The sequence below is a fragment of the Malus sylvestris genome, chromosome 3 (assembly GCF_916048215.2).
Source record: "Malus sylvestris chromosome 3, drMalSylv7.2, whole genome shotgun sequence".
Classification (NCBI taxonomy): Eukaryota; Viridiplantae; Streptophyta; class Magnoliopsida; order Rosales; family Rosaceae; genus Malus; species Malus sylvestris.
The window spans coordinates 34386605-34399094 of record NC_062262.1 but is presented as its reverse complement, the minus strand read 5'-3'; the positions used below and the strand labels follow the sequence as shown (position 1 = coordinate 34399094).

The following is a 12490-nucleotide window of genomic DNA, read 5'->3' as shown; positions in this document are numbered from 1 at the left end:
GGGCTTATAAGAGATTAGGCTACTCCCCATATTGCGAATTGGTTTTATGGTAGAATCTCAACTTTCTTCATGGTATAGAGTCAACCTCTGAGTTTCAATTGCCGATGTGTGGATCTCCACATGCGAACCACTAAATGAGGTAACACGTGAGAGGGATTGTTAGAATCCCACATCGGTGGGGGTAAAAGAAAAGCAATGACTTTAAATAGGATTACCTCACTCTAACTAATACCGAGGTCTTTTGTGGTAAAACCCCACATTTGACAGATTGAACAGGTGGTAAAATTGGGAACAGTACCGGTGTCGTTATAATGGGGCAATCATATTTAAACCCATGGTTTTCTTTTTCACCCACTGACGTGGGATTCCAACACTCTTGACATCAGTGATAAAGTGATTGCAGTTTGCGCGTGTTCAGAAGAGGACGAGAGGAGTGACAGTGTGATTGTGTGGGTTTGAGATTCGTATGCAGTCGAGTGAAAGGAGAGGAGTGCGGCTTGATTAGGTTTTTCTTTTTTGAAATTACAAACTATCCTCAATTAACTGGTGCTAACAAAAGTTAATGGTATGTGGATGAAACCAAAATGACCTTTGAAATAAAGGGAAACTAATGAAAAAAGCTTGAAATTTTTGAGTTTTAACGAAAAGAACAAAATAAATGGTAAAGTGAATAGTACCATGATTGACTTCTTAGTGTAAAAATGTGGTTTTTCGTCAAAGTAAATAGTACCAAAAGCTTTTCGTTAAATTTCCCTTAAAATAATGGATGATTAACGGGTCCATTCGTTAAAGACCCGACCACTCACCCAAATGCTTATTTTTATTGAATGAGTTAGGTCGGATTAAAAGATTGGACCTAAAATGTCACCCTTATGTACAACAATACCGGTATGACAATTGGATTTGTTTTCTATTTGAACAAGCAATATCATGGAAAGAGATTCAAACAAAGTATTACGAGTTACTAATACATATTTAAACACTTTAAATTCATGAGATAAATGCTTCTTTGCGAGCATTTATCTCATTAGTTTTGAGAGTATAGTCCAATGGGACTTGAAAGATAAATAACGACTTATTTATTGAATCCATTTGGATCGAAACACTTCATTAAATTTTGAAGTGAATAATATAGAACGCGAATAAAACTTAGAATTTATCATTTTAAAGGAGTGAATTCGATTGAGATAACTTGGACTCAATTCTAATCTTGTTTAATCTTAACCACTAAACAATCCCTAAGATAAGATTAGTTTATTACATAACCCGAATTAGTAATTACAATGTATGTGAGATTAAAAAAGGTGATGGCAATAGTAAAAGGCGGGAGCTGACCATCGTCAAAGCTGCTAAATCTGGCAAACGCACAAGCGTTGATTGTCCGCTTGTCGTTTAGGCATGATGGGACCAACACTTTCGACGCCGCCGCCGCCGACGACGACGACCACCACCACAAACATTTGAGGCCTTGGCGTCGTAGACTGCTCTCGTCGCTAATGGCACTCCGCTACCTCTCCTGGGCCTGCGCCTTCCGATCCGCCGTCTTCATCTTCCTCCTCGCCGCCGTCGTCACCGCCTGCGTCACCCTCCCCATCGAACAGGCACCCTCTCTCTCTCTCTCTCTCTCTCTCTCTCTCTCTCTATATATATATCTGTGTATATACATTCTTAGTGTGTTGTTTTGCCAATGCTAACGTTTTCTGCTTAATCTGTAATATCCGGATTTTGGGTGGAGCTTAATGCAGGATTTAGGTTGGATTTTTGGTTAAAGTTTGTAAATTTATTTAGCTAAACCCATGTTTGATTTGCTTATTAATCCAGTTTTTGAAGGACTTCTTGATATGGGTTAAGCAGGATCTTGGCCCCTGGGGTCCACTTGTGCTGTAAGTTTCATCTCACTTAGCCTTAATTATCTTTTTTTGCATTCATACATCAATGATGTATATATCTATGTATATGTATATGTAAGAGCATATTCAAGTAGTACATTCCTCTATCTGATTTCACCATATCATCTGTCTCATATTTTGGTTTGGGAAATTGCAGGGCTGTTGCATACATTCCTCTCACAGTCCTTTCTGTTCCAGCTTCTGTGCTTACAGTAAGCCAAAGTTTCCGATTTCCGGTTGCTTTAATTGTCATCTAAAACTAACTTCAAACTTGTAATTATTGGTGAAGATCTGTAGCTTGTCCAAATTTTGACTTTTAATGCGTTATCTAGTGCGCGTTTATAGTGGACTTAAGTGTAGGACTTATCTTAGTTTTGACATTTTGGTGTTAATTAACCCCCGTTGTTGAAAGATGAGGGATCCCTTTTGTGATTGACTTGTTTTTCTGTTGCCAGCTTGGTGGAGGTTATCTTTTTGGCTTGCCTGTTGGATTCGTTGCCGACTCTGTTGGTGCAACATTAGGTGCCACGGCGTCATTTTTTCTTGGAAGAACAGTGAGTCTCTTAAGACGTTGATTTTCTCGGTTCTTCTGTATGTGTGCTTGGATGTGTATGCTTTTGTCATTGTAAGCCAAATAGTGGATTTGACCAATGATTTTGATAGTATCTGTCATTAACAGCTTTGTACACTTACGCTTATCTTAACTTTTTATCTTCATGCAGATTGGAAGATCTTATGTCACTTCCAAACTCAAGAATTATCCAAAGTTTCAAGCTGTTTCTATTGCAATTCACAGATCTGGTTTTAAGGCATATAATTTCTGAACCTTTTGTTTTTGGACATAGTATGCCGGGATGTGATATATTCTGTGGTTGGAAAGAAGATGAATTCTTGCAGTCACAGTGACCAATACCATCAACATATTCAGACATATTGTTACTATTTCTGATGAGTAAAATAATATTTTAGAATCCGACAGGGCCATATCCGTAGCACAGAATAATTAACCGAGGGTGATGAAACTGTACTCATATGATCATGTGAGAGTTCATGTGAACTTAGAAACCCCTGCATATATAGAGTAGTATTTCAAGGAGAAAATTCCCCCCTTGCAATCTTGAGACCTTCTAAGTAGTGTTAACTTCCTTAGGACAAAGTTTAAAGTGATTTGAGCCAATGTCGTGTAAGCAGGTTTTGCTCTGGCTTACATTTTGATTGCAGTAGTAGTAAATTTAAAAATTCTATTGGTCGATGCATCTGTTACCTTATATATAAACAGTTATAAAAAATTGATTTGAGCTTATATTCTTGCTTCTGTGGTTTTCATTCTTCTCCACGAAATTCCTGATCTTTCGTTTTCTTTTGGTGTTTGCCCAACAGATAGTTCTGCTACTTCGGCTTGCTCCTTTGGTTCCATTTAACATGCTGAACTACCTCCTCTCGGTGACTCCTGTTAACTTAGGGGACTATGTACTGGCATCTTGGTTGGGGATGATGGTATTCACTTGCTTTATTTACATTCTGATTTAGCCATGAAGATCATTTTTCATCTGAGCTCATAATTTGCTGATCTATCTAAATTTTAAATCCGAAAAGTTCAGCGCCTACATCTCATTGGTGTTAGAAACACAATTCTATTAGAGAGTACTTATAAGTAACCCTGTCATTCTAGTGATGAAATCTGGTCTGCTTTTATATTTCAGCCCACCACATTTGCACTGGTGTATGTTGGTACAACACTTAAGGATCTTTCAGACGTTACAGACGGGTGGAATGGGGTTTCAACCACTCACTGGGTAAGTGCTGCATGACCGTTAGAGCTTTAAAATTTTAACAGGAGTGCAACGGACTCAAAGTTTCTCGTCTGTATGGAATGCTACGTGACTACTGCATCCTTTCCTTCTTCGATTGATATCAGTATCGGCTTGTGGTTGCAGGTGTTTATAGCCCTAGGTTTTGGAATATCCGGTGAGTGTTTTTTCTTTATCTTGAATCGTGATATAGATAATTTTCTTGTGGTTAACATGATATCTCATTCTTTGACCGGTAAATTTTGTCTGAGAATGAGATCATTTCGTTTCCTTTCGAGCATTTGCTAAATTTTGAGTTCCTTTGTGTTACTTGCACAGTGATTCTAATGGCTTGCATTACTAAAGTTGCAAAGGCTTCATTGGACAAAGCAGTGGCTGAAAATGCTGAAATAGAAGGCATCTTGTCCCCTTCAATGCTATCCATCGGAGCAGATTCGTCCTTGGATCTTCGGAAGCCTCTCATAGTCCGGATAGACTCAGACCGGTTAAGATAGTATCACGAAAAGAAACTGCAAATTCAATGTAAATGTTTTTCGTCATTTACGTATAGATGTGATATTTTTGCTTAGGAATGAAGTGTAAATGTGCAGAAGAGAAGAAGGTTGTCTTCTCCAGCATTCGTGTACAGCACTTCCAATTTACAGCACCCGAAATGATTTGTTTTCAAATTCAATTGCGTGCTTTCGCATTCATCATCTCTTACGCGACGAGAAATCCCCAAAAGTGAATTTGTTAGGAGATTTACCAGTTGCTACACAGTAAGAACAAGATTCCAAGCTTGCCAAACTCGTCGCAATTTGCAAGTATTCACATCGAGAAACTTGTGCAGCAAGTCACAATTCGTATTTTAATGAAATCTTATGAAATTCAACAAAAGAGCAACATTAAACATGATATTTATGTAGTGTGCAAAGTATCTATCTAACAAACTCAAGCTGAATCTTCGGAGTATTCCATTGGCAGCAGCAAAAGACCTTTCTTCTCCAACAGCTCGCTTGCTGCCAGTACATCTACCTCCAGTAAATTTCCGATCATTTCTTCGAGAGGTTCATTCAGCATCTGCTGGTGGCAAAAGTAGTGACCATATCCCTGGGAAACATAAAAAGATCGATCATATGAATCTCCCTTGCATAATGTGAAAGACGGATGATTTTGCCTTAACCCAGAGCGTAGAATAGATGAATTTACCTCACGGAAAATAATAGGTTCAGCAATCGGTTCACCTCCCAATCTGCTTCTACTTAAGTCCTGAAAAGATGAGTAATATAAATATCCTTATTTGTAAAAAGAAGAAAAAAAACTGCCATAGAATCATGGCTTGTTCCTGTAAGAACAATGACAATCCGAATACAATCTGCTGATGACGCAACACTGCAGTTTGTATTTTAGAGAAGGTGCTCATTCATGTAAAAATCATGCAAACCTGTGGAGTTGCAGCGTAAAGAGACAGATTTACCTTTATCTGAAGCTTCAAAAACTTGATCTGGTCAATTACATCATCCAGTACACATACTTGACGACCCTACATATTCAAAAGTAACCAGTTATATGGATGGACATCTCACCGCATTCTCCGCAAAAAATATGTTTGCCTAATAGTAGCATTGAATCCGAGGCCATATATAAGACACGATTAAATTTGTAATCCTACTCTGTAAAGCCTACATTTGATCTTTATGATAAGCATGATATGTCGGTGAATGTATTACATTTACATGTGAAACTCTAATTATGTTTATATGGACATCTAGTACATGAGCAACTGCATACATTCATTTCTTTCACATACATACCTCTGCAGGTTCTGGAAGCAGTTCTTGCAATGCACTGAGCCTTTCACCGATTCGCATCCTGCGATTCTGAATAAATAAGAAACCAGTTATAGAAATTAATGTATCTCCAACAAAATGTTCAACAAAATCCATTTATATTAATTTACAAACATTATGACTTGAGGTGAACAGAACAGGTAATGTTGATGTCTGCTATCTGAGTGGAAAGTCACACGATTGTTAGACAGTTCAGTTTATCTACTCAAAGCACTAGGCTTACATATTCAGATGAAAATGTTCTCTGCTTCGAAACAATGTGATGTGGTTGGCAAAGAGAACCAGGTGTGTCAATTGTTGCTCTTGGATCAACTTGAGAAACACTATCATAGCTATCCCAATTTGGATTATCTGTCCTTGAAGTATGATACTGCAGAAAGTACATTGCACAGCATTATCATGATAAAGTTCTCAAAAGAGAAAAAAAAAAACCACTATCGTTGAACTGATTGCTCAAGGCAATCGCACCTGAATGTGATATCAAAGAAAGCTGTTAAAATTCACTTAACCTGCATGGGAAGCTGATGTTGTGCATTCACAAGTTCGTCATTATGTAGGCTCAGAAGTTTCATCTGTCAAAAAAATTCAATTACAAGAACCAAAACGAGGAATTGGGTGAGAAAAACCAATTATAGAGTCAACCAGACAGGGAAGTTCCAACCATAAGCATTATCCATCAAAGAGAGGAAAGGAAGAGCTTCAAACCAAAGAAATATTTTCGATTTCTCATCTTAATTTCAACGGACAAATGTAACGTTGCATTTCCAAGACTATTACCTTTGAAGAGTCCATATCCCTAGAGAAATCAGTTGATTTAGAACCACAAGCATTGTCCAGACCACTGTACAACCCATCTCGTTGGAATTCAGAGACCCTGCCAACATCATGTATGCTAACAACAGATGAAGGAATGCTTTCCCACATATCTTCACAAGGAGACTTTGGGACAAATGCTGAACTCTCAGCTAGATACTCAACGTAATTGTGGGATGGCTTTTCGGGTTGAATCCACCAAGGTAAAGAAAGAACATCAGTTTGATCCGCAGTCCTTCCAGCCTCCATCATAACCTGTTGGTTCAGATTGTATCCCAGTGCCTCAGAGATATCATCCGCAGCATTCCCACAGAAACCCATTGACAGCATTTGTATGGTGTTGGTGAGGCTACTCTGCCCTTCCATACCAACCCGATGCAAAGGATCTTCGATCTTAACTAAGCACGAGCGAAGTACGGCATTACTACCAATGCCAACCCAAATCATATGTTCATGGAAATTTTAAAGCTCTGTATGCTATAAGTTATTTAAACCAAACAAATTAAAAAGAATGGTGAAATGAGGTAGAGCTGTGGATTTCTACTACCACTAGAACAATGTCAATAAACCCAATTGGAAATTTGGAAGCTAGTACGCAAATCCAAACAATATAGTGGCAAAAAAATTCCTATTTAAGATGTAACTAAGAACCCATTTTTCATGCTAACCCAAAATTAACTTGCTAATCAATTACGAACCCACAAAAAATCTTCAACCAGAGATCACAAACAAGCATAACCATTCAACAAAAACTACTACTACGAAAAACTGGTAATTGCCAAAACAATGAAAAATTAAGAAAAATGTAAGAATTAATGGCAGAATCGTGCTGGGAAAATGGGAAGAAGTGAAATGGGTTGCCTTGTGATTTAAATATGTTACCTTTTTGTGACGAGCGGAAGCACGAGAGCGGCTTGCGGTTCCGGCGGAGAGGGGGGGAGGGGGAGCTTTGGAGTTTAGGGTTTTTCAGCGGAGAGAAGAAGAGATGGCAGCGAGGTGTTGGCGCGCTCTTGCCTGCATTGTGTTTGGCGTGGGCAGCAGAACAGTACGTACAAACAGAGAGATGAAATTAAGCTTTGTCGGAGGATTGCAGGCCAGATGAAATGTCTCTTCTACCCTTGATTAAAACAACTGACGTCCTACAATCTTGCTATACAAAAATGGAAAATAACTGATGTGTTAATTATATATAAATTATAAATTACTAGTTTTCTGTCATACGCTTATTTTTATTTTTTATTTGAAAACACAAAAGCAGAAAAACAAAATAATATATTTTAAAAAAAGAAGTGAGTTACCGGAGTGGGTTTTTCTGTGAATTTCTATTTTATTTGAAAATTTAACGGGAGATGACGATTTTGGAATTATGAATGTTTCACTATTTTTGTCTTTTCCTTTTATATATATATATATATATATATATATATTTTTTTTTTTTCTTCTTTTCTAAATCAAATCCCTATAAGGTAAAAATCTCATTTACTTTTCAAGTTAGCGAGTGAATATCAAATTTCAGTAAAAGCAACTTCCCAAAGCCTAACTTGACCACGTGATCACTTTTTAAACGATATTTTTGTCAATATTGACAGATTTTTCACAAAATAACTAAAATGATTTACGATGAACAAAATCATCAACTACTGATCGATTACCAGGGTTTATGACTGTTTGGACCCAAATTTACACCATCGGCCCGTGTAATCAAGGTCGTTGAGGGAGTACAGTTCTCAACTGTCGGATGGAAAAGTGGAGATAATTTTTGTTATTGTTAAAGGATAATATTATAGTTTTTATCATAATAATTATCTTTTAATATGAATTATCTTGGCATATTCTTAAATGGGATGGATAGGATGCAGATTATATCCCCAAGCAAGTGATACAATTCAAATTGATTTGGGATATCTGGCGTGTGGTGGTGGTGACAGATTGGCAAGTAGTAAGAAATGAATTTAAAATTGTTTGAAATTCATTAAATGGGATTAGGATGCATGGATGGGTGATGGGATTATGACAAGAAAAGAAAGCCTAGCTAGGCTAGGCTTTTAATTACGATGGGATAAGTCAAGATGGGCTTTTATCATCTTTGAAGAATCAACCATCTGAAGATAGGCTTTAGCACCTGTGCCACGGGTCAGATTTTATTCGACAAGTTAGAGTTGCAGTCGGACTCTACACAATTATCTAGCCGTGCCAAGTTTGGATAGACAGCACTAGAGCCATAGAATCAGTCGACCACGGAGCATCTTCAATTTGGATAAACAGCACTGCGACGAGGCCGATTGGTTATTTATCCAAGTCTCGGTCAAGAAGGATTTTCAAATCCTTATTGGAAGAAGTTATCTCATCAGCCTTCTCGACGAAGTAAGGTGTTACCAGGTTACTGCATTTGGCACCTTAAGAGCCGAATTTAATATTGAACTTCGCAGAACTAGTAGCCTTGTCTTCAGGCTTTTAAACTCGAAGGCCGCGTGTTCCTTCCTCGACCGTAGTTGGGAGATTCAGAAGTCAGCCGTGCGCTCAACGCAACATCAACATATTTTACTCTTCGGCCGACGAGTTAGCACGCTTGCATACAACCAAATGACGTAGTTAGCTCATTAGTTACTCGGCCTGCACGCCACGTATGCTTGGTAGTTTTTAGGGTCAATAATGACTAAAGTGAAAAGTTATGCAATAAGCAGTTTATTTTATCAACCAATCCTTATAAGGTAAGAATCTCATTAACTTTTCGACATTTCCTCTCAAATTGGATAGTGAATATCAAGAACTCCTAACTTGCGAAAATTTCAATAATGCAACTTTTACCAAAGCCTTTGTAAATACCTCAGTTGGCTATTGTGTAGAATGAATATAGTCACAACTGGACCTTCTTGAATTTTGTTAATAAAATGGCAATCTATCTCGATATATCGAATTCTCTCATGAAAAACGAAATTGGTAGTGACAATTGAACCCTCTTGACTTTGTCCCTAATAAAACTCTCATTAAAAACCAGTAGCTATGTGAAAATCCAACTATTTGTGATAAAAACTTTTTTCTTTTACCGTTACATTTGTGATTAGTTTAGAACACGACACCTTGGTGACACACAACATCCATCCACGTGCCACGTGGCCAGAGTGACAATTAACTTGAATTCGGATCCTCGCGGTGAAGACCCCAAGGATCCATCAATCTTGTCCGTTCATCGTATATCATACATATAATTAACTTTACCAGGAGGATCCTTATCGGATCCTTTTTATAAGGATCCTGGGGATCCTTCAATCACATTCGTTCATCGTATATCATGCGGTCATAAATCATTGTAAATTTTTTTATTTAAAATTGAATATAAATAGTACCTGACAAAAATTGACCGCATAATATACAATGAACGAATATGATTAGAAGATCTTTGAAATCCCTGCATCCGGCGAGGATCTTCTCTCTTTACTTAGACCATCTCCAATGGTGACCTAAAACCTAAATTTTCGCTCCCCCCCCTAATCCACTCCAACCAAAACCCTAAACCAAACCTAAAACCTAAAACCCAAAAGGAAAGCAAATACCGGCCACAATTTAGCCCACAAATTGAAGTGGGACACACGGATGAGAGTGAAAAGTGGGCTGTCAAGCCCACACCCCAAAACCCAGTCCCCAAACGCGCCTCACGCACCCTTTTTTTTCCAACCGAAGGCCCACCCACGTGGGTTGTTCCCCTTTGCTGTCAACCTTATTGTAGCCCAACGGCTACTTTTCTTCATCCAACGGCTAGTTTAATTGGACCATTGGTTAATCCAACGGTCCACGTTCAAATATTTTTTTTATATTTATATATTTATTGAATCCAATGGCTTAAATCGAATATAATCAAATCTAACGATCCAAATTTAAATCCAACGGCTAAAATTATTTTTAAAAAATTATTTAACTTAAAATTCAACCAAAAATTCTATAAATACCTATGTATTTGTTCAAACATCCACACAAAACTCACTTTTCTCCTACAATTCTTCCAATTTTTCTTTATACAATTTCTTCTCATTTCCAAAATTTTCAAGATGGCAAAAAAGCATGTTAGAGGTCGTAATTGGACATTTGACGAAGATGTTGCTTTATGTTTGACATGGATTTCTATTAGTGAAGATAGTGCCGTAGGCATGAATCAAAATAGAAAGGTTTTTTTTTCTTTAAATTTATGTGGTTTATTAATTGTCATTTGTATTAAGTTTATGTGGTTTATTAAATATCGTTTGTATTAAGTTTATGTGGTTTATCATGATTTTCATGTATTGATTTAGTGATTTTTCAAAATTTATAGGAATTTAAATATTTTTAGGTTAAAATGTTCATATAATTAATTTAGGATAGTCTACATAATTTTTTTTTAAAAGTTAATTTAAAAAAAAAATTAGCCTTAATCCATTCTTTGATAATCTTGGGCTAAAATTTTAGGCCAAAATGGTTGGAGCAGAAAAACTGTTTCTGGGCTAAAATTACCTAAATTTTCTGGACTAAATATTTTTAGGTTTTAGGTCACCATTGGAGATGGTCTTAAGAGTGAGTGAAATTGATTTGCGTGTGGCATCTCCACCGCAAAGTATAAAGTATATTCTAGTGGGGAAATTTTATTTAAACCCACGTAATCACTTTATACATCCAATTTAAATTTTAAATGTTAGTTATCTATTTTACCCTATTGCATAATTACTATTAAGTACAAAATGAAATTAATAATAAAACTCAAATTTATCAATAAACCCAAACACTATAATTAAACCCTACTATCACTCTTTGTTTATTCTACATTCATTCCGGCTAAAACCCTAATAGCTCTCATAGAGAAAAATAAGTTTATTTTTTATTTTTTATTAATGGATGGTGATTTTGAAGTTTTGAATCCTCCAACCAACGTATGACTCAATTTATGATTTTTTTGTTCGTTTGATTTCAATTTTTTAGAGTTTAGAAGATGAGTATTTTGGTTTTATTCAATCAATCTCGCATAGTTTGTTTATCTTTCTACAACAGCAAATTGCTGCAGTTGCTCAAAAAAAAAAAAAAAGAAAGTGTTTCAATTAATATTAGAAGCCATGTTGAAATCGATTGATCGAAGGAGGAGTCTTTGCGTAGCTCCTGCTCCAATTCAATGCTTCTTCCTGATTCACGTGTAGCGATCCATCACCACCATCACCACCACCACCACCACCACCACCACTACCACCACCTTCTCTCTCGTCTTTTCCTTCTTTTGCGCCGATTTTCTTTTTTCTGTAGTTGCCAGCAACTATGTGAAACCCCCCAATCATAAAAAAAAAAACAACTTCGATAAGACACAACCTAATCACCTCAAACCCTACCTAATTTATTAATTAACCAAAAATCATCATGAATAAATTTTAGGGAACTTTAACGAAAAGCTCCTGATACTATTCACTTTAACGAAAAACCATATTTTTACACTAAAAAATCAATCCTGGTACGATTTATTTTATCATTTATTTTGTTCTTATCGTTAAAACTCAAAGTTTTCAGGAGCGCATACGGGCTTTTGTAACAGAGAATGAAGACGGAGATGGAGATGTTCTCATCATGCAGGTTCAAGATCCTCTCCGTCGATTGTTGCTCCATGGTGTTTGTGAGGTACATTTTCTCATTTACCTTTTCATATATACTTTCAAGGATTGATTCATGCTGGATTATGAACCCATGCATTGAGCCTTCCATTAAAATTATAGCACGACTAGATTACTCGGTCTGCATGGCATCAAACCATTATCTGAAGTAACATAACATATATAAACTGGTGTTTGAACAGTTCTACAACTTGGTATCGGCAACGGTTGCTGACTCAGAGAACGGGGAATCGACGAAAATGACCAAGATAACGAAGAAAAAGAGGCGTCAGATCGAAGTTCCAAAAATCACTCTGTCCGATTTCTTGAAGATGAACAAACAAGGAATGTGGTGATTCCATTTCGATCTGGTTAATGTATGATAAAGTTGTGCATCCTGTGTAAGCTTGTGAATTACACCATGTAAATTACATGACCGGAACACAAGTGGTACACCACGTGTTTTTATATAAGTGGGGAGAAATTTTATTTTTTAAGTTATTAACTTTTTAATACACATATCCTACCATTTGAAAAGTGACATGTGG

General features: G+C 36.8%; 2 protein-coding genes across 4 annotated transcripts; one reads left to right on the top strand and one right to left on the bottom strand.

The window, feature by feature from the left end:
* Positions 1-1297: 1297 nt before the first annotated feature.
* On the top strand, positions 1298-4373 carry LOC126617474 (uncharacterized). The gene is made up of 9 exons (XM_050285555.1): positions 1298-1601; positions 1822-1883; positions 2047-2101; positions 2345-2443; positions 2612-2698; positions 3270-3386; positions 3593-3685; positions 3827-3857; positions 4019-4373. The coding sequence occupies exons 1-9, from the start codon at positions 1497-1499 to the stop codon at positions 4192-4194; spliced, it is 825 nt and encodes a 274-aa protein (XP_050141512.1). The 5' UTR covers positions 1298-1496; the 3' UTR covers positions 4195-4373.
* Positions 4374-4478: 105 nt separating this feature from the next.
* Positions 4479-7401, bottom strand: LOC126617473 (transcription factor bHLH7). 3 transcript variants are annotated; one of them, XM_050285554.1, is made up of 8 exons: positions 7225-7401; positions 6307-6766; positions 6039-6101; positions 5753-5899; positions 5494-5559; positions 5157-5222; positions 4889-4948; positions 4479-4789 (listed from the first exon to the last, which is right to left on the bottom strand). In XM_050285554.1, exons 2-8 carry the CDS (start codon positions 6706-6708, stop codon positions 4631-4633), a joined length of 963 nt encoding a protein of 320 aa, XP_050141511.1. In that variant the 5' UTR covers positions 6709-6766; positions 7225-7401; the 3' UTR covers positions 4479-4630. The 3 variants fall into 3 exon arrangements, with proteins under 3 accessions (XP_050141511.1, XP_050141509.1, XP_050141510.1); XM_050285552.1 differs by having other exon boundaries at positions 6307-6740; XM_050285553.1 differs by having other exon boundaries at positions 6307-6735.
* Between the last annotated feature and the right edge of the window lie 5089 nt (positions 7402-12490).